The sequence below is a fragment of the Capricornis sumatraensis genome, chromosome 20 (assembly GCF_032405125.1).
Source record: "Capricornis sumatraensis isolate serow.1 chromosome 20, serow.2, whole genome shotgun sequence".
In the NCBI taxonomy this organism is placed as follows: domain Eukaryota; kingdom Metazoa; phylum Chordata; class Mammalia; order Artiodactyla; family Bovidae; genus Capricornis; species Capricornis sumatraensis.
In genome coordinates this window covers 45714259-45741073 of record NC_091088.1, presented here as the reverse complement: position 1 = coordinate 45741073, position 26815 = coordinate 45714259, and the positions used below count along the sequence as shown (strand labels likewise).

The 26815-nt window shown below is 46.7% G+C and overlaps 1 protein-coding gene across 1 annotated transcript in view; it reads right to left on the bottom strand.

Moving 5' to 3' along the window:
- Window positions 1-543: 543 nt before the first annotated feature.
- LOC138096769 (hydrocephalus-inducing protein homolog) overlaps window positions 544-26815 on the bottom strand; it is a 116748-nt gene continuing 90476 nt past the window's right edge. The window contains 15 exon segments of the mRNA XM_068993041.1: window positions 544-1026; window positions 2763-2987; window positions 4945-5175; window positions 9244-9394; window positions 10171-10334; window positions 11397-11609; window positions 13191-13410; window positions 14199-14476; window positions 15482-15637; window positions 17373-17571; window positions 20961-21130; window positions 21604-21825; window positions 22331-22538; window positions 23234-23381; window positions 25786-25951. Of these exon segments, the coding sequence (XP_068849142.1) occupies window positions 544-1026; window positions 2763-2987; window positions 4945-5175; window positions 9244-9394; window positions 10171-10334; window positions 11397-11609; window positions 13191-13410; window positions 14199-14476; window positions 15482-15637; window positions 17373-17571; window positions 20961-21130; window positions 21604-21825; window positions 22331-22538; window positions 23234-23381; window positions 25786-25951 (3234 nt within the window).

Sequence of the window (26815 nt, the reverse complement as noted above, 5' to 3'; positions counted from 1 at the left end):
CCAGAGATGGGGGAGCGTCCCAACTTCTGTCCCTGCAATAACTGCCTTGATGTATCTGCTCTTTGCTTTGAAAGTAGTGACTTGTTTGGCTTTCATATGAAAGCAGAATAAAATACAGTATCAAAACAGAGTCATGGCTAAGGGCTCTTGAAGCCATCGTGGGTTTTAAAAGAAACTGCGGGGCCCCAGAGTCGTGTGCTGCTGAGTGCCGTGTGAGGGAAGGTCACTTTATTAAACGTGGCGATTATTACACAGGGCCTGGGCTTTGCAGGTTTATTAAGAAACCAAATTTAAGACTTGTTCTTGGAAAGTAAAATACAGCTCTGCGTTATATAGTTACCTTGTTAAACATGGAGTATCTGTATTTCATATAGATATTTGGAATTCATATAATGTGGAAATAAGTGCCCTTATAATTGAATTGGAGATAGTACCTTTAGAGTTCTTATTATTTTCTCTATCCTTTGTGGGGCTTAGAACAACACAAAGGTCTTAACGGCTGATGAGATGGCTTTTTGATGGTGCTGCCAACCCTGCTTCTCACTACTGGGTGATCCCCTTCAGGTAGTAAACCCACTTAATCCCAGTGTCGCTGCCTTCGCCGGGCGGGCAGGTCACAATCAGCTTGCTGGTGACGGGCGTCTTGCTGCCCGATGGGTTGCCTTCGAAGTAGACCGTGATGTTGTTGATCTTCTTGGGCTTCACAGCGTCCGCGGCGCGGATGGAGAACGCGCTGCTCTCCACGAGGAAGGAGAAGGTGACGGGGCGGTAGAAGACGTTCTTGAAGGGGATGACGATGCTGTAGCCGGCGCGGATCAGGAAGGGGCCTTGCGGCTTGGGGGCCAGGGCCACCCCGAAGAGGGGGATGGTGTACTCGCCGCCCGCGAGCGACGACAGGGTCAGGATGCCCTTGCTCTCGCCCAGGTGGCTGGGCTCAAAGTACACCTCCACGCTGACCTCCGTGCCGCCCTGTGCCCCAGGTGCCGCGTAGATGACCTTTTCCGTGTGGAAGTCTGGACAGTCAGTCTGAAAGGGGAACACATGTGCTCGGCTCACCCTGGACCCTGAAGAGCAAGCCTGCAGCTCTGGGCCTCCCCAGCCCCCCACCCTGCGACATGAGCAGCCTAGGCTTGTGTGAGGCAGGGCAGGCTGTACAAAAGTCGAGTCCTGTGACTCTCTCGAAGAGTAGGTATTACTAGTTTGTCCCTAGTTTACTAAGAAGAACCAAGGCCAAGAGAAACTGAGGCAGGGCGGTGTGGGCAGCGGCCCTTGGTGTTGCTCCCCTGAGCCTACACTCCTTTCCTTGCACAGGCGAGGAGGACTGGACGTTCTGGCTCTGGGCAGGGCGGGGGTGGGGGCAAGTTCTGGATAATAAGCTGAGAACAGAAGTGCAAGGCAGCCCTTCCGTGCCAGAGTGTTCGGGGGCCAGTTCAGGCCCCTCTGGGGGCTCTCACCCCTTTGCTCCTATGACTGGAACACTTGAGATGGTGGGTGCCCTTTAGCCTGCATCCCTGAGTGGCTGGGGTGAGCAGAGTCCCCTGTGGACTGTGGCCACACAGAGAAGCGCTAAAGGAGACTTTGTTGTTTTAAAGCCACTGAGATACTGGGACTGTTTGTTACTGCAGCATAACTAGGCTTCTCCTGATGGATGGGATGACCAGGAGCCTATGCCTCTTTGAAAACTGTGAATCACTATCTTGTACACCTGAAACTTCTGTAAAATTGTACAACTATACCTCAATTAGAAAAAAAAAAAGATTCTCTGCCTCGTGACCGTAGCCATGGGACTTCAGTGTTAACTGAGCACATGGCCACCTACTGTAAGGCTGTACTCCTAGTGCCGCTTGTTGCTGGGTGTGGTCATATCAAGTTTTCTTCAATAAGCGTGAGTGGAAGTGAGGGCCACAGCTCCCTGCTTTCCCCACGGTAGCTGGCTGCAATGAGGGTGTCACAGCAAACCATCTTGGTCCATGTGGACTGAAGCAACTCTCTAGAGAAGCAAGGGCATCAGGACAAAGGGGTCTGGGTGCCTGATGTCACGGTGCCTAACCCTGAGTCCACACTGCTATCTGAGAAAGGAATAAATTTTATTTTGTTGGCTTTGGGGAGATTCTGTTTCAGTAATCTTATATTCACACTGATATAATAGGTAGCATATATGGAACACTTGCTATGGGCCAGGCTGTTTTACATGCATATTTGAAAAATCTGACAGCCATCCTGTAGAGTATTGGTAAGTTATTCCTACAAAGAAGAAACAGTGAAGTGAGGATTCAAATCCAGGTCTGTAGGATTTCACAGCATATACTCATGACCACTGAGCTCTCAGTAGAGCTTACCAATAACTTACCAATACTCTCACAGGATAGCTGTCAGGATTTTTAAAATATGCGTGTAAAACTGAGCCTGGCCCATAGCAAGTGTTCCATATATGCTACCTATTACATCAGTGTGAATACAGGGTTAACTACGGAAACAGAACCTCCCCAAAACCAACTGTCTCTGCATCGACTGCTGAGCAATGCTGCCCCCCCCCACCCGCAACCCTCCACCCACCACCACACTCCAGCTTGTTAAACTAGAAAGCCTGTGAGGAAGAACCCAGACCTGATATTTTTTCTGATACTCTGTTTCTAGCTGGGAGTTTTCAACTAGATGAAGGCCCTGAGTAGGAGTTTCATATTTCTGCACCCCAGTGTCCTGCTCCCGTTCTGAGCCCAGGCTTCTGGAAAGCGGAGGGCAGAGGGTGGGGCCGGGCTTACCCTGCAGTAGTATTCTGTCTTCTGCCGAGTGTAATTGGTGAACTTGGCAAAGATGCTCTGGCCGCTGCCAAGAACAGCCTGGAAGTGGACGGGCTTTTCAGGCAGTGCTGGCAAGGCTTTCAAATTGAGCTCATATGGGTAGTAACCCAGCTCGCTGTTGTGCAGTGTCAGTTTCCCGAAGGTTTCTCCAGCTTTCAGCGGCTGGAATTCAAATGTGAACGTTCCCTGCGAGAGAAGACAGAGGCTCCTGTGATGCTGAATGTCCGCCCCTCCTCTGCCCCTCTGGGGACCTCAGCGCAGGTTGGCGGTAGATGCTCACACTGATCTTGAGCCTGGGGAACCTCTGTCCAAACCAGCCCACTTTTCCTCCCTGGAATTTTTCCTTAGTTGGGGTATTTCAGTATCTGGAATCTCTCAGAGTATAAAAATAGGTACTGGATTCTCTCTTGAGAAGCATAATTACAGAGACAGGAGTGGGTAGGCTGGGGAAGCAGGAGGGCTAAAGGTCAGGCAGCTCCTTCTCTGCTCATGGACAATCTCCAACCAGCTTCTGGGGTTCTATCATCATTTAGGGGAGGCATTCTGCTTCCTCTATTGTCATCCAAAGCAAAACAAAACAAGAACCAGACAGTATTGCTTAGGAAAGCAAAATAAGGGCAATAATTCAAATGTATTAGCAGTAAAAGACTGGATAAATATATTACACTTTACTCACTTCAGTGGAATATTATGTAGCCATTAAAAAGGAAACACCAAATCTCTAATCACTGAAATAAAAGGTGGTAATAATATTTTAAGTGGAAAAAAAGAAGATTCCAGAAATGTATATGAGTTCATTGTTGTGGAGAGGAATATGTCTACATGTGTATAGAAAAGACACAGCAAGGCTATATTGAACTGTACCAGTAATTGTCTTTGGGTGGGGGAAATGAGATTTTGGGGACTTTTCTATTCTTTTTTTTTTTTCAGCCATGCCAAGTGGCATGCAGCTTCTTAGTTCCCTGACCAGGGACTGTACCTGTGGTCCCTGCACTGCAAGCGCGGAGTCTTAACCACGGGACCGCCAGGAAGTCCTGGGGCTTTTATTTTCTGTTTCATGTGCATAGAAATAAATTAGTCTTTTTTTGTCATGAACAGATATTGTTTCTTAAAAAACTGGGTCTTATTGAAAAATAAAGAGGATATCATTAAAGTTGTTGTAGATGTTTAACAGAAAAAAATGCAGTGTTAAAATTTACATGATTTTACCACAATTAAAAAATTTAGATGAAAATGGACAAATGTGTAAACAAATATAACTTGCCACAACAGACTCAAAAAGATAAAGAAAACCCATATAGTCCTGTAACCATTAAAGATATTTAATCAATAGTAAAAAAATAAAAAATTCCCTTAACACAATTCCAGGATCACAAAGCCTTCTTTTTACCAATCTAATATTCCACAAATTTTCCCATAGAAAAGAACAGGAGGAAACCTACCTCCATGAACACAATCTGTACATCAGACTCCACCAAGGCTAATAGAAGAAAGGAAAACTGGATGCCAGTTTCCTTACTGAACATACATACAAAACAGCTAATAAAAATATTATCAACTGACCCAACAACACTACCAAGTGTCCCTCGCTGTCCTTTTTACTCCATATATTCCATGTGACTTATATAATTAGGAAAAGTAAGAAACATAATTTAAATTGAGCAGGGCAAACAAACATGTCACAGAGACAGCCAGTATTACTCGCTCAGTCGTGTCCAACTCTCTGCGACCCCATGGACTGTAGCCCATCAGGCTCCTCTGTTCATGGAATTCTCCATGCAAGAATGCTGGAGTGGGTTGCCATTTCCTTCTCCAGGGGATCTTCCCGACCCAGGGATCTAACCTGGGTCTCCTGAAATGAGGGCAGATTTTTGCTGTCTGAGCTACCAGGGAAGCCCCAGTGGCTAATAAATAATTTCCTTTAACGTGCCTGAGCCAAAGCTCTATGTGGCCCTGGTTTATATGAGGACTTGCGCGCCAGGGGGAGGGAGAGAATAGGACAGCGATGGATCGGTCGTCCTCCACCCTCCTGACCACTGCCAGGCTGCCCCAACTCCAGGATGCAGACGTGGGTCCAGAGGCCCCCTGGGCAGAGTCTCCATCACAGATATCCAGTGGGGAGCCCCCACAGGCAGGGCCATACCTCAGAGTTGGCCGGCACCACGAACTGGGAGGGCAGGCTGATGTCGGGCATCCTGCACTCCGTGGAGAAGGTCACCATGTAGGGCAGGGGGTTTTCCACCTTGATGAAGGCTGAGGTGCTCTGCCGGACGGGGCTCACCATCTCAATGGTTTTGATGACGCCCGAAGGGATGACCCTGAAACTCAACGTGTAGTATAGGAACTCGTTGGTTACCTCGTTTCGGAAGATCACCTGGATTCACAGAGAGTGGGAAGAAGTGGGGCGGAGCAGAGGGGTTAGCTCGGGATCTTCCACCTTCGACAGGATCCTTCTCTCCATTAGCAATGCCAGGCATGTGAAGCATGGGCCCTCCCAGCCCACGTGAACCCCGCCACCCAGCCCTTCTCTTCAGGTGCTCTGCTCCGGCTCCTTCCAGGTGGGCAGGCATGGAGGACTGCCTCCATGGGTTGCTTTAGAAGAGGCGAGAGCAGCACGGTCTGGGGCTGAGGGGGAAGGTGTCCTCAGTGGGAACAGCGATTGGTCCTGGAGAACAAGCAGGACCTCAAGAGGTTCATGCTGTGGTGGGTTTCACCCCTGCTCCTGCTCCTGCTGGAACAGTTAATGCATCCATACTACTACTACTACTAGTGGCGTCTAACACTTAATGATTACTGTGTCCTAGGCAGGCACTGGAAGTTGGACCATAAAGAAGGCTGAGCGCCAAAGAATTGATGCTTTTGAATTGTGGTGCTGGAGAAGACTCTTGAGAGTCCCTTGGAAAGCAAGGAGATCAAATCAGTCAATCCTAAAGGAAATCAACTCTGAATATTCACTGAAAGGACTGATGCTGAAGCTGAAGCTCCAATACTTTGGTCACCTGATGTGAAGAGCCGACTCACTGGAAAAGACCCTGATGCTGGGAAAGATTGAAGGCAGGAGCAGAAGAGGGTAGCAGAGAATGAGATGGTTAGAGAGCATCACCAACTCAACGGACATGAATCTGAGCAAACTCAGGGAGACAGTGAAGGACAGAGAAGCCTGGTGCTGCCATCTGTGGGGTCGCAAAGGACTGGACACAACCGTGGGGTCGCAAAGGACCGGACACAACTTGGCAACTGAATGACAACAAGCACTGGAGGTACTTATTTCATTCACACAGCTTGTGGGCAACATTACTATTACCCTCACTGATTTTTCTAAAGATGAGGAAACTGAGGCTAAGGAAGTTATCTTGCCCAGGGTCTTGTGCAAAAAAGCATCAGAACCAGGATTTGAACCCAGGTTGGCTTGACTCCAGAGCTCACACTTGTAGCCCACATCTGACCTGTGGACAAGTTGCCCCCCTTTTGCAGTTCTTTTCCCGGATGTCTAATGACATTGAGCATCTTCTCCTGTGCTTCTTGCTCACTCAGACATTTAGTTCTGTGAGGTAGAGGATTCCAGTTTTTTGTCCTTTTTGATAGCTTGAGTTGTTTATCTTGTTAGGAGATAATGGTTCCTTACATATCTGCCTTTTTACTTTTGACCTCTTCTTGTCTTTAGAGTGCTCTGACCTCCTCTGTGTTTTGATAGGAGTGTTGTTTTACTTTTAAAGCAATCATTTATACATTTAGGTTGAAGTCAGCCCTCTTGCTATTCCGTTCCACTTGTCTTTTATTTTTTTAATTCCTTCGTTGCTACTTTTCTGCCTTCTTATGGATCAATGTGAGATCTCTTGGAATGCATTTTATTTCCTCTATGGCTTCTTAGCTATATTTTTAAATAACATAGTTTTAGTAGTTGCTCTAGAACTGACAACTTATCAACATTTAATGCAGAGTTGGTATTTTATCACTTCCCACTTTGTAACTGACGCTTTGTTTCTGATCTCACACATCCTACTTCACAAATGCAATAATCTTACTGAGGTGTAACCTCACTTACCTACCCACCCCACCTTTCGGGCTTTTGCTGCCGTATCTTTTATGTCTACATGCATTCGTCCTCCTTGCAATGTAATTATATTTACTATAAACTGCCAGCTGTCTTTTAAAGAAAGTTCTAAGAATAAAAATAGATACGTTTCATATTTATGCACTTATTTGCTATTTTTAGAGCTCTTCTTCCCTTCCAGTGGATATCCATGTTCCCACCTGGCATCGTTGCCTTTTGACTGAAGAAAATCCATTAGCATGTTTTGCAGCAAGGCCAGAGGGCCGGCAATGAATTCTTTCATCCTTTTTTGTTTAAATCTGAAAATGTCTATTTTACTGTCTGTTTTAAAGGATACTTTCAGTGAATAAAGATTTCCAGGTTGACAGTCTCTTCTTTCAGCACTGTTCAGAGGGCTGCTGGAAGAGCCACAGAAGAGGGGTCAGTGGCCATTCTTTATTGGTGTCTCCCTGTACATTATAAAACCTTTTTATCTGGTTGTTTTCTATTTATCTTTGGTTTTCAGCAGTTTTACTATGATGTGCACAGGCATGATTTTTTTTGTTTCTCCTGTTAAAACTCTACCAAGTTTCTTGGATTTGTAAATTGTTTTCTTAAAAAATAAAATCAGGGAAATTTCAACAATTACTATTTCAAATAATCTTCTTCCCTGTCCAACTGCCCCAACTGTTAACTTCCTCTTCCTCAGTTCACCAAACCTGATATGCTTTGCTCAGACTAGCTCACTGCACTGCAATCAGGAAAGTGGCCCAAGGCAGAGAGGATAATCACAGGACTCCCTTGATAAACTGGGATTCTTCAACTAGAAGACTCAGACTTTGTCAAATAGCTCTGGATTTTTTTTTCAATCATTTTGAAGAGTATTTCTTCCCATCATGATCGTGTTTTTCTGTTTCAGGCGCTTCTATAAGATGGGTATTAGAACTTCTTGATTTGTACTTTATGTCTCATATTTCCTTTCAGCTTTATTAAGATACAACTCACATGTTATAGAATCTACCCATTTACAGTGTACCATTTAGTGCTTTTTTAGTATATTCACAAAGTGGTCCAGCCATCACCACTCATCTTCAGGGCCCTCAAAAGAACCCCTTTATCCAGTAACAATCATTCCCATGCCCCCCTAACCCATCGCCTCTAGTCCTAGGCACTGCTAGTCACTTTCTGTTCCTATAGACTTCCCTATTCTGGACATTTCATATTAAAAAAGAATCACACAACATGCAGCCGTTCGTGGCCGGCTCTGTTCACATAGCGTGATGTTTGCAGGGCTCATCGCAGTGCTGCCTGAGGCAGTGCTCACTTCCTATCACTTTTTATTGCCCAAGAATATTCCATTGTATTTCTCGGTTCACCAGTGGGTGGAAATTAGGTTGTTTCCATTGTTTAGCTCTTATGAATAATGCTGCTATGAACGTTTATATATAGGCTTTTGTGTGGACATATGTTTTCACTTATCTGGGGAATAAATTGCTGAATTCTATGGTAACTCTATGTTTATCCATCTGAGGAGCTGCCAGCCTGTCTTCCAAAGTAGCTTCACTATTTCACTCCCACCAGCAACATGTGAAAGACCCATCTTCCCCACACCGTCGCCAGTACTTGTCATTGTTTCCCTTCATTCTTGCCATTTCTTTGTGCTCATGTGCTGTTTTTTCACTTTAAAATCTCTCCCTAGGTGATTCCATCCTCCATCTTGGTGTCAAGCACTATCTGTAGGTGGACAATTCCTGCAGGTCCTCTTCAGCCCTGACCTCTCAGTGAGCCACTGAACCATGTACTCCTTTTCCTCAAAGCACTTACGCCGTTTGGAAATGACCCATTCAGAGTGCAATTTCATGATGAATGCTCATCTCCTCCACCGGACTGTGTGTTCCAGGAGAACAGAGACTGCACCTGTTTTTGATCACTGCTATGTTATCAGCACGTAGTATAGCATATGGCACATGTGCTCAAGAGATGCTTGTTGAACTGATGAACAAGTCAGGAGGAACAGTTCACGCGTGAAGGACCCTGTGGAGTCCTGGAGTCACCGGCTCTGAGATGAATCCTGGCTCTGACGTCACTAGCTGTGTCGAGGGCTCAGCCTGATGCTGGGCTCGCTCTAAACCCTCAGAAAACAGATCTTTTGCTCTTATTATTGTGGTCTGGTGTCTGATGCCCAGTGTTACCTACTGCTTCAGGGTTTTTATGATTCTGCCACCTTGAGGGCTTCTTATGGGCCTGCATGTTGGCTGGCTATCTAGTCTCATCTTAAAGGGTCTGGTCCCCCTAAATGGTCAGTCTTGCAGGATAAGGGAGGGTATATCTCCCCTCCCAACACCAGGATCATCAGCCTCAGGGCCAAACCTCCAGGGTCCCAGGGCAGTGCCTTTAGTGTGTGGATACCTTTGCTGTGTACAGCCCCTCCTTGTAGGAGAAGAAGTTCAGCTTGTAGTCTTTCTTGGAGGAGGACAGCACATCAATGTAGTCAAGGCCCTTTAAGGTGACACTCATGTCAGGCTTCTCTGGCTTCAGTATCTCCACAATGACCCGGAATCTGCGGGAACACAGGGGTGCAAGAAGAGAGGGCGAAATGAGACAGTTTGCCCAAAGGAAAGAAGGCAAGGCACCTTGTCCACTCTTGATTTCACAGGAAGCATGTGGGCCCAGGGTTCTAGCCTCCACACTGTCACTAGTAATAACAGGAACTACCCTTTAACAACTCCCTACTACGTGCCAGGTACTGAGTCCTGCTCCACATGGGTTACATTACAGGCTTTCAGTTGCCGCAGTGTCTGTAGGAGGTACATTTCGTTATCCTCTCTATTTTACTGGGAAAGAAGTTGAGGCGGAGAGAAGGAAGATGCCACGCTCAGGTAACAATGCAGAGTTATAGGCAGAACCAGCATTCAAATGTGGGTCTGGGCCTTTATCCACTATGCCGAGCAGGTAGCTGTCTTCTCCTAGCCTTTGGCTCCTTTTCTATAAAAGAAGGGGACTTGGCTGGCCTCCCTCCTCCAGCTTCTTTTCTCTCTGCAAGTACAAGATCCGAGGATCTGGCCAGTGGGCTGATGTGATACAACAGGGCTCTCAATAATAACCACCACAATTATCATTTTGACAATAATAACAGCTAACATGTATTGAGCACTTATTTTGTGCCTGGCGCTCTTCCAGGAGATTTACAAGGCATCAGCTGCTCACAGGCAGCCCTGAACAGGACACGCTCTGTGGGGCGCAGGTCAGGCAATGCCTGGCAGCAGCACCAAGGGCCAGACTCAACACTGTGGGTCCTCCCTTCGTCCCCTCTTCACCCCCCACCTAGTCTCTCACCTCTGGGGCTTGTTCAGCCAGTTGGTGACTGGCAGGAGCTCGGTGTAGGGTGTCTTACACGGCACTTCACGGTAGATATTGGCCACCGCCTTGGGGAGCTCGGAAGTCCCGTGCAGCATGTACAGCCAGCCAGTCCCATCTGGGAGGGGGAAGAAGAGGGTGCCCTAAGAGAAGAACAGCTGTGGTGAGCGTGACACACAGGGTCCTTTATCAGCCACCTCTCAGGCACGGCAGCGACACGGGATCAATGAAGATATGCAAATAGGTTTAACACTTTTGGAAAGCAGCTTCATAATATGTTTCCAAGAGCCATAAACATGTTCATGTGTATTTGAACCAGGAATCTCATCCCAAGGACCTTACTGATGAAAAATCCCTGCAGAGGAAAAAGTTATACATAAACGTGTGCCCTCAGTCACTTAGTCGTGACTGACTCTTTGTGACCCTTTGGACTGTAGCCCGCCAGGCTCCTCTCTCCAAGGGATTTTTCAAGCAGGGATAATGGAGTGGGTTGCCGTTTCCTCCTCCAGGGGACCGTCCCAACCCAGGGATCGAGCCAGCCTTTTGCGTCTCCTGCATTGCAGGCAGGTTCTTTGCCACTGAGCCATCGGGGATACACGTGTATATTAGAATCGCTTCTATTGATGAAAATTTAGAGATAACTTAAACATCCAACAACTGGGGGAGTTAAATAAATTTTAGAACTGTCATTCAATGAAATATTCGTCAATCAGTAAAAATGGTTATCATGAAGATTACACAGTTAAATAGACACATGCCCATGATGTGATGTAAAGGGAAAGTAAACAGGACGCAAAGCTGAGGATGCTATGACGGCAGCCATGGCTGTCCTTGAGTAAGGATTGGGAAAGAAAACAGAAAGAAACAGTTCTTTTCTTGTGAGGGTAGTAGAAGATTGTGGCTTCTCTTTTTAATCTTTATCACAGTCACCTTGATGTTATTTATGCACTTAAATTAAGTGTTAATTGCATGATGCTTCATCCAGGACTTCATTTCAGAGATGAGCCTCTGGTTCCAAGAGAAGCCCCTCAACATGAAAATATATGGACGAAAAGGGAAGCCTTGGTCTTGATAAGCTTTGGACACAGTTCCCTGTGGTTTCCCCATTATTTGTAGGGCCCCCCCTTGTCCTAACATTCTCTCTCCCACAGCTCCTTCATCCAACTATGCCAGGAAACCGATGCAGGAGGTGGGGCTCGACCTACCTGATGTTTGCGGTTCTCCACGTTCATGGTGTGGGGCCGGTAGGTGATCTCGTAGGGCTTGTTTTGCTGGTGAGGCTCCAGGGTGATGAACTCGGGCCCCTCCCAGTGCTCGCCCTCAATGATGGGGTGCAGATTCCAGGTTTGGTTGGTGCGGTTTGAAAGCATGATGGTCTGTGTGTGCTTGGAGCGCACCTGGCAGGTGAAATTCACCACCTGGAAGAAGACGGACGCTTCAAGCAGGCAGCGGAATTTACAAGTCTGGGGTGCAAAGGAAAGTTTGCACACACACACACACACACACACACGCATTTGGGAGCTGTCAGTATAGCAATTTTTTTTTTTTTAAGGCCAAGAAACTGGATGAGATCATCAAGAAGTAAGTGTATTTCAAAAAAAAGAAGGAATTTTAGAACCAATTCTTAAAATTCTACACACTCCAATGTTAAGAAAAATCAGACGGGGAGATGAGAGGCAGCAACTATTAACGTGGGAGGAAAACGAGGCGAGGGCAGTATCCTGGAGGCCACATGATGAAGGAAGCGCTTGAAGGGCGAGGGGCTTGTTCAAGGTGTTCAAATGCCATTGACAAGTCAAGTGAGATGAGCAATGAGAACTAGCCACCGAATCTAGCAATATGGACAATGTTGCGCTGGTATAAAGGGAATCAAAGAGTTCACCAAGAGGATGAGAATAGTTTAGCAAGAGACCCACACATACATGATCAATTGGTTTTTTACCAAAGTGCAAAGGCAATTTAGTGGAGAAAGGACAATCTATTAAGTAAATGGTTCTGGAACAACTGGATATCTGTGTACAAAAATGGATTTTTTGAATTTTGATCCATAATCTTATACTACATACAAAAATGAACTCTAAAGAGACTGAAGATATAAATTTAAAACTTCTGTCCTGAATATACACAGAGCTGTTAAAACAGTAAAATAAGAAAACAAACAACCCAAATGAAAATGACTTGAACAGATACTTCAATAAAGAAGATAGATGGATGGCAATGAAGTACCTGAAAAGATGCTTGACACCATCAGTCATTAGGGAAATCCAAATTTAAAACCACAAGATATCATGTACCTATTAGAATGACTAAAATTTTAAAAACCCTGACCATATTGAGCCTTGGCAAGGATGTGGTGAAGTAGAAACGTCTGAGGTGGCTGATGGGGGTGCAAGATGACACAACCACTTTGGAGAACAATTTGGTAAGCTCTTAAAAAGGCAAACGTGTACCCACCCTATGATCCAGCCATGTCACTCTTACATATTCACCCAGGAAAATGAAAGTATATATTCTTGCCAAGACTTGTCCATAGACCTTTATAACACACTGCATGATTCCACGTGCATAACATTGTTGGAACAGTGAGAGATGGAGAGCGGGTGTCATTATGACTGTAAGCAATGTTGCCAGGAACTATCAGAGCGCCACTGCTAGGGCTTCTAGCGACAGGGTGAGCAGAGGTTAACCCAGGTGTCACCCTTTACTTGCAGAGCTTGTGACAGAATGTGATCTAGCCAGAGATGTCAGTATAACCCTCCTTGAGAATGAGATGCTTGGGTTGAGAGCTGAAGAATAAATAGGAATTAGCTAAAGGGAGAGGGGAAAAGGAGGATGTCAGCAGTGGGAAGAGCACGTGCAGAGGCCCTGTGGTGGAGGGAGCAGGTCTGCAGGCTTGATGTGGGCCCTGAGGACTGTTTGAACAGAGTCTGATTGAGTTCTCTTGTGGGGCTTGCTGGGCCACTCCACCATTGGTCCATCTGTTGGCAGCACCTACTGACCTCTTTTACTGAAGGTGGTCCCACGCACACTCCAGACAGGGTTAGGCTCAGAGAACTGCCTCCCTGGATGAAGCAGAGCAAGTTTTTGTGGAGAATCTCCTTGCCCACCTCGGTAGGATGGTAAGTCACTTCGAAAGAAACCTCCATGCCTGCAGTGATATAGCCCTCTTCCGGGCTGATGGAGAACAGAGGCTCAAGTTTTCTGGCATCCCATTTGAACCTTTTCCAAGACAGGAGACAAGGAGGAAGTTTATTAATATCCTGGTGGTGTCCTCAGTGCTGCTGAGAAGAGAGACTGAGTCTGGTTTTCAGATGGGAGGTTCATCCCCTTGTGCCCTTCCTGGGACCTAGGAGAAGGAAGACTGCCAGGAAAAGCCGGGGTGTGGGACCAAGGCCAAGTCATTCCTGGGTGCGACCTCTTCACTCTCCCTAGAGGCTGAGAAGGGTGGAAAGTGGTGCATCTAATCTTTCTGTCCACAAGTGACACCCACTGGGGGGACATGTGCATGAACACATTTAAATGGGTGCCTGAGGTCACACAGCTAGGATGTGGTCAGGCCAGGACTGGAACCCTCCCGAGCTGGTAGCCATGACCGATCCCTGCACTGCCTCTCGGGTCTGATCCAGGAGGGTGGAGATGATCCCTTCTCATGAGAGCTGCCCCTGATCCTGGTGGCCCTGGGGCCTGCTGGCCCTGTGGTCACGCCTCTGTGGTCTGGCCCTTGGTCCAGGCAGGATGGTGCAGACCAGTGCTTCCAGCGCCAAGGTTGCCACACCACAGCTTCAGGGCACTGTTCCACTGAGGTTGGTGTGGACGGCGCCCCCTGCAGGTGGGCGATGTGCAGCAGGCACAGCTGTGGGAACATGCTGAATGGTGACTGGGCAGGCACCTGCTGGTGGGCACCACTTTGAGCCTTAACTCCATCTGTGGCATGGGGACCACCAAGTACCCACTTTAGAGGGTCCTGGGATAGTTAATGGGAAACCAGGCCCAGGGGGCTCTCCTACCTTGCACCCACGTCACCCGTGTTCAACATGAGGATGCGACGCGTGGCTTGTGTCTGACACACTACTGGTCCAAAGGGAAGATGCTCCTGGTCCAGGGAGATCTCCAGGGCTTGGCAGCAGCCGTTGATGAGGAAAAGAGGCCGCAGGAGCCCCATGCACTCCATGAACACTTCCTCGGAGAAGGGAGGGACACGCTTTAGCGGGGCAAAGGTGACTTCCAGCTTCCGAACCTCTCTGGGCTTCAGAGTGATGTTGTGGAATGGTGACAAGGTGATGACCTGGATAAAACGACAACAAGTCTCAGCAGCTGAGAGGGGGGCACTCCTGGAGCTCCACTTCTGAGGTCCTGCTGCGAGGACGGGTTACTGAGTAAATGTAAGAATGAACTGAATGAAGGAATGGATACAGTCCATCCTCAAGATGAAATACATCTGGTCCCATTTCAAAGGGCCATCCAATCACTGTGAGAGGAAGCAGGCAGCCAGGGCTGTGGGTTCCCTATGCAGGAAGCCCGAGGACATGGATTTAGCAACAAGCATGTTTCTCTCACATGGCGGACTCCAGTGGAAAGAAGGACAGCCTTTCGGGGGCAGATGAATGATGTATATTGAAACACACTCTTCCTTTTGGTCCAAGAAGCCCACTTCTAGGAGTATATGCTCAGCAGAGAGTCATGGGTGCACACAAAGGTTTGTTTAAATGGATATTACAATGTTGCTTATAAAATAAAATTAAATTAAATTAAAAAACCAGGAACACCTGAAATGAGCAGAAATAGAGGCTTGGTTCACCTACATAATGAAGATACAGATGAACAACTGAAACTGAATGTTTAGGAGTTACTGGTAGGAAGCAGGTTTCAAAACAATCTGAAAGCTGGTAATTTATTTTTAAAATGTGTAGGAAAAGCAGGGGAAAGAAAAACAGCAATAATGTTAAGTGATTATTTCGGGACATGACATTATAGGCCAAATGTTTTTCTTTGTGATTTTCCATATTTTTCAAATTTCCTGTCATGAGGATGTACATATATTCATTCGCGCGCAGACCTTCCGGATCCTATCAAGGGCACTTCTGCGTGTCACTGTCGCCCTCTAGAGGAAGAGGCTCTCCAAGCTGTGGTTTCCCTACATGCAGAAGGAGGGTAACAGGGACTCCCCTGGACCGTTTCTTATGAAGGTGATCAGACAGGGAGAGCACTTGGAATGGCCTGGTACACCGAAGCTGCCTGAGAAGCGTGAGGTGCGGAGGCATGAAGACGCCACGGGACCCTGATCACCAACCTTGGTTTCCTGGAGTTCCGCTGAGAACATGACTGACAGGTTAAATGTGAGCTGGGCTTGGCTGTTGTTCATGATGGAAACCATTTTTTTCACCACCTGCCCAGGTAGGATGGCTCCTAACTTCACAATCTTATTGGCTGGATCTAGGACTAAAATCTGTGGACAAGAAAGAGAGCAGGGGGGTTGGGAGGGAGGGGTCAGCAGTTAATGAGAAAGAGATATGGTGTGTGTATCCTAGTGAGGCAAGGGCGGTTCCCTCTCTTCCTGTGTCCTCCATTCTTCACGCTGGACGGGCCTTCGCCTTCGCTCACTCAACAAACATTTATGTGCATAAAGTGTGCACTAAACAACTTGTTGCGCAATTACGTGCTTACAGGTGGGTTCAGAGACGTTAAAAGGAAAGGCTCGGGGTACAAAGAGCCAGTCTGAGGGTGAGGGAGGCCTCCCTGAGGAAGGCGTGCTCACACGGGGAGCTGCTGGAGGGCAGCAGCTGGATTTAAGTCAGGGTGGCATGGGGCTGCACCCCGAAGGAAGAGACAAGCTGTGGCAAGGTGCTGAGCTGGAGGGAGTGGCCTGGTCAGGCCTGTGGCTGGGAGTGAGGCGGGGAACACAGGAAGGTAGTTTGGAGGGGGATAGGGTGTTTTTCTGGGAGAAGTGGGAAGCCAGTGCAGCCTGGAGCGGTCCCCTCAGATGGGTATCTTGTGAGTGTGCCCTGGCTCGCTCCTCTGTGGAGAGGGACTGGAAAAGGGCAGGAGACAGAGCCTTGAGAGAGAGAGATGACCACGGCAGTGGAGGGGGGAAAAGCAGATACACCTTCAAGTCCCCATCTAAAGCCCCGATCCAAGTGCTGGCCTGCATCAGGCTGAGATCAGGCTGGGCCTTGCCCCCTCGATGGTGTGACCCACATAAACAGCACCCATGGGTCACTGTCACTTGACCAGTTAATAAGCAGCACGCCTCCCCCTAATGGAAAGATGGGATCTGTCCATCCTGCCCACAGGTTTCCATGCTGTCTACAAAGGTAAGAGTCTCTGGCCCCAGCGTGTAAGCTCCTGGAGGGCAGAGAACACATTTGAGTCTCCGCAAAGCACCTGACATGAGTGAATGAATGAACACGTGAAAGAAAGCACGACTTCAAAAGAGACCCTGCCACTGGCTTGGGTGAGACACACCAGGTGGCCTGATCCTGTGGCTCCCCTGGATTGATGGGAAGGATGCCAGGAACACCCCCCTCCCACTTCCTCTTGGTTGCTGAAATGTCCCATGCATTGCTGAGGATTGCAGAAGGTCTTTTGTCTTCTAAAACTGCCTAATAAATGCAAAAACTCCCACCAGACACGTGAAATGTATACTGGACATGAAGAAGAAAGGATAAGCGGTGGAACCACACCATCCCCTTCCTGCCAGGAGCACCTGGTTAGAAAGAAGGCCCTCAGTCAGATGGGATCCTGGGAGTTGGGGCTGGCTGCAGAATGTCAGTCTATGTGGTCTTAGGGAAAGATGTCTCATAACTGAAACTTACGTCTGCATACAGTGCTTCAAACAAACCTTGAGACTGTAATCTGAAAACACTACATGCTCTCATGTGGGAGGAAGAGGGCTTGCTTGGGATACTGCATCTGATAGTCTCAAACTTCTCCCAGAAAAAAGAATGTTTCTGCAGCGCTTGTGGTTACTTATATCTTTTGATACAGTAATGTTTGGTACTGGCAAGATCTATGTGATTCTCTGGGGTCTGATCTGTCTTGATGGGACTGGCTGACCTCTGACAGAGCAGCCAGGGGGCAGGAGATATGGAGTCGGAGGAGTGTGGGCTCGGGTGGGCAAGGTGGCTGAGCAGGGCAAGAGGGGGTTGGTGCCAAGCCCGATGGTCCTCCCAGCTGTCGCTCACCTTCATTTCCGTTCCTTTCCCTTTGATTTCAATTACTTGCTGCGATAGCCCATTGATTTCAAAGGGGATGAGTTCTCGATAACTGATAGTTTCTCGAGGATAAAAGGTGATGGGGATCTCCAGTGTCTTTCCTGGCTTTATCACATCGACTCGGAAGTTCACCTCGAGGTGGCTGGTGTTGGTGTACAAACAATCCAAGCTGGAGGAAATCAGAAGGAAGCTGTGTGAGCTCCCGAACGGCTGACACAGAGGGAAGGAGCCCCTTGCTTCTCTGAGCTGGACCCACTGCGGTCTGTCCTGCTCTGTTGTCCTGGAGTTGGAATTTCAGGGCTGGAAGGGACTGCAGCAGTGGTCCAGCCTACAGTCTCCTGGGCACGACTGAGTCACTTCCCCCAGATCACATCCCGAGACCTTGGCAGAACCAGGCCTCAAAGGCAGTCTCGTGACCTTTTACCCAGGGCTCCTTTCACTCTCTCACCCTCTCTTCCTTGAAGCTCATGGTGTAGTAGCTTCCTGGAAGAAGGGTGCGCTTCCTGGAGGAACTGGGTGGCAAAGCACGGTGGGGAGGAGGATGCGTCCAGAGTCAGACAAGAGTGTGGACCCAGGTTCCAGCCCCAACTTCCATGTGACCTAAGGACAGTTATTCAGCCTGTCTGGGTCCTTGTTGCCTCATCTGTAAAATAAGAGTAGCAACCTCTTTCTCATGAAGCTGTTGTGAGGATTAAACAAGATAAAGTGACTAAATCAGCCACTAAAGGCACAGAGGAAACATCCCTAAAGGTGAGCTATTGTTATTATTAATAGCTCACCTAGAAGGGACCTTCAAAGATCACGTCCACCCTCCTGCATCTGTGGATGGGAAGCAACTATACCTCCATTACAATCCCTCCTTGTCTGTCTTCCAAGTATGTAGAGAAGGACTCTAGCTAAGGCAGTAAATAGAGTATAATGCCTAAAACAAAGGAAGAGTCAGATTCAATTAAATTAGGCAGGAAGGAATATAGGCAGACAAGATTTTAAATTAGTATTTAAAATTACATGACACTCCTGTAATGTAACCTTCAGGAGAATCGTCATCACCACCAGTATCACGGCCACAAAAGTAGCAGCAGATTAAAAATAGCTGAGCATTTCCTATGTTCCAGGCACTAAGTACTCTCTCTAAATGAGCTAATGAATCCTCCTAATAACCCTTGGGGAGGTACTATTATTATCCCCCGCTGCAGGCAAGGAGACGGAGGCACTGAGAGTTTATAAAGACCCAAATGCAAGGCTGGATGCTATAAAACTCTAGAGGAAAACACAGGAAGAACACTCTTTGACATGAACCATGGCAAGATCTTTTTTGACCCACCTTCTAGAGTAATGAAAATAAAACCAAAAATAAACAAATGGGACCTAATTAAACTTAAAAACTCTTGCACAGTAAATGAAACCCTAAATAAGATGAAAAGACAACCGTCAGAACAGGAGCATATATTCGCAAATTAAGCAACAGACAAGGGATTATTAGTCTCCAAAGTATACAAACAGCTCATGCAGTTCCATATTTTAAAAAAAAAACCCAATCAAAAAATGGGTGGAAGACCTAAATAGATACTTCTCCAAAGAAGACATACAGATGGCCAACAACACATGAAAAGATGCTCAACATTACTAATTATTAGAGAAGTGCAAATCAAAACTACTATGAGGTATCACCCCACACTGGTCAGAATATCCATCATCAAAAAATAATACTAAAAATAAATGCTGAAGAGGGTGTGGAGAAAAGGGAACTCTTACACTGTTGGTGGAAATGTAAATTTATACAGCCACTATGGAGAACAGAATAGAGGTTCCTTAAAAATCCAAAAATAGAACTACCCATATGACCCAGAAATGGGTCTACCATAGGACTCCTATGCATAGATACAGAGAAAACCATAATTCAGAGAGATAGGGACTTCCCTGGCAGTCCAGTGGTTAAAAGACTTCGCCTTCCAATGCAGGAGGTGCAGACTCCATTAGTGGCCAGGGAGCTAAGACCCCACATGTCTCATGGTCAAAAAACCGAAACATAAAACAGAAGCAATACTGTGAAAAATTCAATAAGGACTTAAAAAAACCAAATAGACACAAGCACCCCAGCGTTCAGAGCAGCACTACTTACAACAGCCAGGACATGGAAGCAACCTAAATGCCCATCAACAGAGGAGTGGATAAAGAAGGTGCAATGGAATATTACTCAGTCGTAAAAAGGAACAAGACTGTGCCCTTTGCAGAAATATGGATGGACCTAGAGGCTGTCATACAGAAAGAGAAAAAAAAATCATATATTATGTGTGGAATCTAGAAAAATGATGCTGATGAACATTTTTTTGCAAAGTGGAAATAGAGACACAAATGTAGAGAACAAATGTATGGATACCAAAGGAGGAAAGGGTGGGCGGGATGAACTGGGAGATTGAGACTGACATATAGACACTACTATATATAGAGCAGATAACCAGCGAGAACCTTCTGTATAGCACAAGGAGCTACATCAAATGCTCTGCAGGGATCTGAATGGGAAAGGAAATCCAAAAAAGAGGGGATGTATAAATACATACAGTTGATTTACTTTGCTATACAGCAGAAACCAATACAACATTGTAAAACAACTATGCTCCAATAAAGATTAATTTAAAAAAAGAAGCAAAAAACATGTGCCTGAGGTCACATAGCTAGGGAAGAACTGGGATTTGAACCTGTGCTATTGGCCACTAGACATGTGGCTATTAAATTAAAATTAATTAAAATAACAAACCCTGTTCCTTGGTGGCATGAGGCACATTTCAAGGGCTCCATAGCCACATGTAGCTACAGGCCGCCATATTGGGCGCTGCAGATGGACAACTTTTCTGAAACTGAAGTTTCAGTTCAACTGCAGCGCACTGATCTAGAGAACTTTTAATAAACACAGGTCTCTGGGCCTGTCTCGGGATATTCTGTTTTGTTAGGTCTGGAATAGGGCCCAGAAATCTGGATTGGAACATTCTACACAGGGATGGTACAGAGAGGCTGGATTTGAATCAGAGGGCTAAGGCTCAGTATGCTGCTGCTGCTGCTGCTAAGTCGCTTCAGTTGTGTCCGACTCTGTGCGACCCTATAGACGGCAGCCCACCAGGCTCCCCTGTCCCTGGGATTCTCCAGGCAAGAACACTGGAGTGGGTTGCCATTTCCTTCTCCAAGGCTCAGTATAGATCTGCTTTTTACTGCAAGGTCATTGGCCCGAGAAATTAACTTTTTAACTCTCCAAATCTGAGTTCCCACATTTATTACGTGAGGAAAATAAATGCAATTCATCAAGCCTCTTGTCAGGTCACCTGGCATTGTCCTCCTCACTTCCAGAAGAGGATTTTTTTTTTTTTTTTTTAAGCAGAGTAGTTCATGGCTATCCAAATATCAGTATTAGCAGTGAGGAAAGGATTCTCAGGATTCATGCCCATCTGTGCTAGAGGCTCTCTTATAATCCTTTCTCTGTCTTGGCAGGACCTCAGCTGTGTGGAGGCTGTAGGACCCACAGGAGTGGCAGAATCATCTGGAAGCTCTGGGAAGTCTGCTTACCTCATAGCTGTCTCCTCCTTGTTGGTGACAAGCAGGGTTTGCTTGTATGGGGGCATGCCAGCTTGGTAGATGAAGCAAGTGCCGAAGTTGTAGCTGGTGAAGGAGAAGTGGACAGCTGGGCTCACAGCACACCCTGAGATGATGCATGTAAATGTTGGACCATGGCTGATCTGTCGAGGAGAGAGTGTCCAGTGGAGATGACAGGAGGAAGTGAGACGAAAGGGTCCTTACACCCTCGGGTGAAGGGGGGAAGCAGTCAGGTGCTTTAAAAGAATTCAGGTCCCAGGACTCCATGTGCAGAATCTCTGCAGAGGTTCTGATTCAGAGATTCTGATTCAGGCTCTAAGTTTCTTTAAGGAAACCAAGGTGGATGACTCTGCAACCAGGCCCTATATTGGCTCTTGAATCACTGCAGCAATAATTCAGCTCGAAGGCAGAGGGATGTGCAGAGACCTGTCAGTTCCCACCCAACATCTGCTTCCTGGGGCTTCCTCATTAGCAGGACTCCGATTGGCTGCCAACTTGCCTGGGAAACATGTTTGACTTCCCATCCTGCCTTGCAGCTAAGGGTGGACACCAGACACAGTTCTCAAGACAGAATGCTGTGAGTGTGTTCAGTGTCAGACAATGTTAAATGCCTCACCTTGATTTTGAGTTCCAGACCCTTCAAGACACATTTCTTTAATGGCCGGAAAGACAGGGAGGCGTGTGCACTCTGCCCCACGTCCACACTGCCATTGGTGGGTGAAAATTCCAAGTACTGTAGCGGAGATCTGGGGCCGGACAGCTCCGCCTGGAAGCTGAAGTTGAACTTTCCAGTGTTGATAAAGCTGAATTCACACTGGACACACTCATTCAATTCCACCTGAGGGAGAACAGAGCTGTATGTTGACTGAGTACAAACTATGGTTCCCTTCTCTGGGGTCAGGGTATGTAACGTGTTGGGGGAAATACCCTTTGGGAAGCAGCGACAGCCCGTGATGTTAGTGAGCTGAGCGAGTATCATCAGCATAATGCAGCTACAAAGTGCTGGAGTCCTCCCTATCTGAAGAGGAAGGCGACAGCTGAATTCCTAGAGCTCACTTGGTAGCAAAACCTCCTTCCTGCATGTTTAAGATAAGCATTCTTCCCCTTCCCTACCATCTCTCTACCCCCTGAAAAGTAAAGTAAGAAAAGCTTTCTTGTTATATCATGTGAAAAGCTTTCTTTTCACATCAAAACCATACACATTCTGGGGATGGAGCTGCTGCTGGCTTGTTTCTGTTCTGCTCTCCCTGGCATTTGAAACAGAGCTTCATCTAATGCTCACATGCACTGCTTTCCCCAGCCAGTGTGGAAGCAGAGAGAGCAGTGCCCTCTCACACCTTTACCTCATAGAAGTCGACAGTGGTAGTCTGGTTGGGGGTCAGGAGAGTGATGGAGCCGTTCCTGTCCTTGCATTTGACCTCCACATTCACAGAGTAGCCCTCAGCCTTGACATTTAAGGTCAGAGGGTGGGCTTTCTTTTTCACATTGCAGATCAAATTAAAGTTCACATCTCCTTCTTTCTTCGGTGTGAAGAAAATATCAATTGGGAACCTGGTTGCGGAAGACGACAGCAGATTGGGTAACTAGACCAATCTGTTAGAGAAGCTGAAGAAGATACGCCCCATGGGTCAACATGCACTGGAGGGGGAAGGCAGCCCAACTCCAAATCAGGGTGAATTCTGAAAGTTTGTCGGGCACGGCAGGCCACTGCTTTAGGGATTCACAAACACAGCGGACAGTGTGGAGAAGAATATGAGCATAAGAAGATACTGAGAAAAAGTGCTTAAAGTTCTCAGTTGTTCTACGACTCATCATGAAACTTATCAACAGGGGATAAGCAGGACAGAGATGGAACAGTAATGTCTCAGTTTTAGAGTTGGCAGAGACTTCAGAGACGGGACACTCTGCTAAGCTGCTTCAGTAGTATCTGACTCTTTGTGACGCTATGGTCTATAGCCCTCCAGGCTCCTCTGTCTATGGGGTTCTCCAGGCAAGAATACTGGAAAGGGTTGCCATGCCCTCCTCCAGGGGATCTTCTCGACCCAGGGATCAAGCCCACATCTCTTATGTCTCCTACACTGGCAAGTGGGTTCTTTACCACTAGCTTAACTGGGAAGCTCCAAATTTTAGAGCTGGGAGAGACTTCAGAGACGGGGCACTCTAAAGGAACCTGATTCTCCTGGCTAGTAGGCCTGGGACCCCTGCCACTGGGCAAGGGCAGTCCTGGGGGCTTCCTTTCTGTTTACCTGGACAGTGGGGGGACCCAGCCTTCCATGGGACATACAACCAGGCTGTTGCTGAAAGCTTCAGAATACCGGGAGGTGTCCTGGAAGGCAAAGTGGAACTCCTGCTCCTCCTTGTTGACGATCTTCACAGTCTCCCTGGCTTCTCTGCCTGAGGAGGAAACACCACGCTCAGAGGAGGCCTCGCGCCTGCTCCTGACGCACCTCAGCAGGCGAGAGGAAGCCTGCTTAGAAGGGACCCTCCATCTTTCCTTCCCTCTGCCAAGCTCCTCAGCCTTTGGCTACCTCTCCTCCTTCTTTTTACTCTACAAGTGTTCTTCCTCTCAAGGCGCTCCAGCTCTTCCTTCTGGAACTGTACCCCATCAACGGTCTGCTCCTCGTAGGCGGCCACTCAGCCTGGGCTGCAGCTCTCCTGGGATCCTTCTTGCTCCTTTAGACTCAACGCCTTCCTGCCTTTGTTAATGGGGGTTCGTAGGCCCCTCCGCTCTGCCCGTATCTCTGTGAATCATCTGTGCATCGCACTCTTTTGAATTAGGTTTCAGGTGTGTCACGGGTGTCCTGACAGGGCCCTGACTAACGTATCTCTTGTCACTAGTTTGCTTTTTCTTGCTTTCTTTGACTACTGTGGAGCATTTATTTTTCTACATAAACTTTAGAATCATTTTACTAAATTCTGCCCTCAGGTCAATCCTTTAGGACTAAGGTTGCCAGCTTTAGCAAACAATTTTTTTTAGTATAAGTATGTCCCAAATATTGCATGGGACATACTTATACTAAACAATCATTCCTTGTTATTTGAAATTCAAATTAAACAGTGCATCCTGTGTTTTATTAGACAACACTAGCTGGGATTTTATTGAGAACTTGATTAAATTTGTATTTAATTCTTGGGAGAATGGATAAATGTTCAGATTTTGCTTGAGGGCATTTTAATAAGATTTTATAGTTTTATTCATATAGCTCCTGAGCTTCTCTTGTTACATTTATCCTTAGCTATTTTATAGGTCTTATCAGTATTGAACGGAATTTTCTGTTTGTTTCTAGGTGCTTATTGCTAGAAGAAAGAGAAACCATTGATTTTTGCGTACGATTTGCGAACAGCCACTTCCTAAATTATCCTGCTGATTCTAGAAGTTTGTTTTGCTTTTCTCTAGAGTCTCTTGAGTTTATCTATGTATGGCGTCATTAGCAATAGCATAATGAGACAATTTTGTCTCTTTTTTCCCCCAACGTTTATGCTGATTATTTACTTTTCTTATTTTATTGTACTTGCTAAAATCACTAACAAAGTGTCCAATAATGACAGGGACAATGTCCATTCTTGCCTAATTCCTGACTTTAATTGAAGTGACTTCAGTGGTCTACTACCAGGTAATATTTGCCTCTTGATTTTGGTTAATCTTTAGCCAAGGTTTTTCCCTCTGTTCCTATTTTACTACTAGACTTTTTGTTGAGAATGTCTGCTGGGTTTTTAGCAATGACTCTTTGGTATATGCCAATACCGGGTTCTTCTTTAATCTGGCGATGTAATAATTATATTGAAATGCACCATCACCGCATTCCTAAATTGTCTTCTTATTATTCTTATGCTACATTGCCCACTTACTTGTTCAAAACCTCATTAAATGCCACAATCTCCTCCTGTCTATTATATGTATCAGTGTAAGAAATGTACGGAAATAATATACATCATACTGTTCACAATGGTTTCCTCTGATGGAAAGGGAAAAATGAGGGAAGCGGGCAGTGATTATTATATTTTTCCTTATACAACACCACATTGATTGACTTATAAAGAATGCTACTTTTATAACTAGCCTAATGAATTACTAAAACAAATCCTCTGACTTCAGTTGTATTTCTCACACACACACACACACATACACAGAACATCACATCCATGTGATAGAGTTATGGTGTTACAGGGGGACTTGCCCATCATTTCCTTTATTTCAAGTCTCTGCTCAAATGTCACCCTCCCACTGCCCACTGGCACTCCTTTCCCCCCTACCCTCGGTTACTCTTTGGAACACTTATCCACACCTGACACGCTACACACTTCACCTTTTCATTTCTTGGTAGCCTGCTTCCTGCTACTAGAATGCAACCACCATGAAGATCAGGACATGGGCGTTGCCCTCTGCATTCCCAGCTCCCAGGAGAGTGCCTGGCTCACATGTGGGGCTCAACAATATCTGCTGAACTGGACATGAGTGTGAAAGGATGGCAGAGGGATGTGACCACTGTGGCCCACAATCTGGGGGCACATGCAAGTAGGATGGGGCTAATACGGGGCTCTGGGGTTAACCTAGTCAATCCAGACCCCAAAGGAATCTTCCAAGTAGGCTCTGCAGCAAGCTTCCTCAATGTTCTTAGGTTATTAGTGTGTGGGTTTAGAAGACACTTGATGGAAATTAGAATGAGAGGTTAAATATTCTGTGGCCGTGTGAATAGCAAAAAGAGGCCCTCTGACATGCTTCTGGAAGATACCAGGAAGAGTTCCCCTGCTGGGGGGACACCCTCCCCCACAGGTCATGCCAGCAGGGCAGCCTTACCCATGAGGAGACAACTGAAGTTGATGTGTGACTTGTCCAAATTGATGAGAGGGTCAGTGGCTTTGCCTACCAGCAGGAAAGGGACTGTGATGTTGTGCTCGGGGATTAAGAAAGTCCAGAATGCCTCCGAGATGTCCAGATGGGAAGGTGTGAACTGGAAGATAACCTAAGAAGACAGTTTGGAGCACAGTGGTTAGAGGCACTTCGATGAGCTTGCTCCACGTATGTTAAAGGCATGCCAGCCCTGGGGCTGTGCCGGGTGACATTACCAGGTCATCACTTCCTTTCTCCCGTCTTTGTAAGGGCACGTAAGTTTGGCTGTACCAGTAACATCCATGTCTGTTTGACCAGTCCACTAGGTATTTCTAAGGGCTTCTATCCCGCTCATTTCTACTTCTAAGGCTCTGCTGGCTAGGCTTCCATGTCTTGGGATGGCATGTAAAAATGGAAAGATTCAGGTAGAATTTGGAATTTTCCTGAAAAGTTCGGGAGAACTGGCAACCCTGGGCTCACTGCTGTGTGTGGTGATTTGTCCCCAGAGAAGCACTGTGGCCAGCCAACCCTGGTGCCCACCATTCCCTGTCATTGACCCTTGGCCTGTGCTCTCCATTTTTATGATCTTTCTGAAGGCATCTCAATTCGTAATCTTTGTTTCATGGATTTATTTCTGCCCCCAATATTCTCTGTAGAATTTATAGGACACGGGGCCCACAGAGCTGCTTTGGGCAGCAAGTTTGTCTTTCTTTAAATCTGACCCTCGGCTCTAAATCACTGTGTGGACATTAGGACTAAATCGTGGGACATGACTCTGCTGTTCTCTTTTGCCCTTTGGTCTGACCAAGTAAAGATCCATCTCTGTTCTTTCATGGCTGTCCCTGGACAAAAATAACTCGGCTCCTTGCTATTGTATGAGTCCTAGAGTCCCCAGGCACTGGTGTCCAGCTCTCTTTTCCTTGCTTTTAAAATATCAATTTTTAAAACTTCAAATACTAGAGCTCTCTGTTTCTCTACGGTCAACTAAGACAGCTCA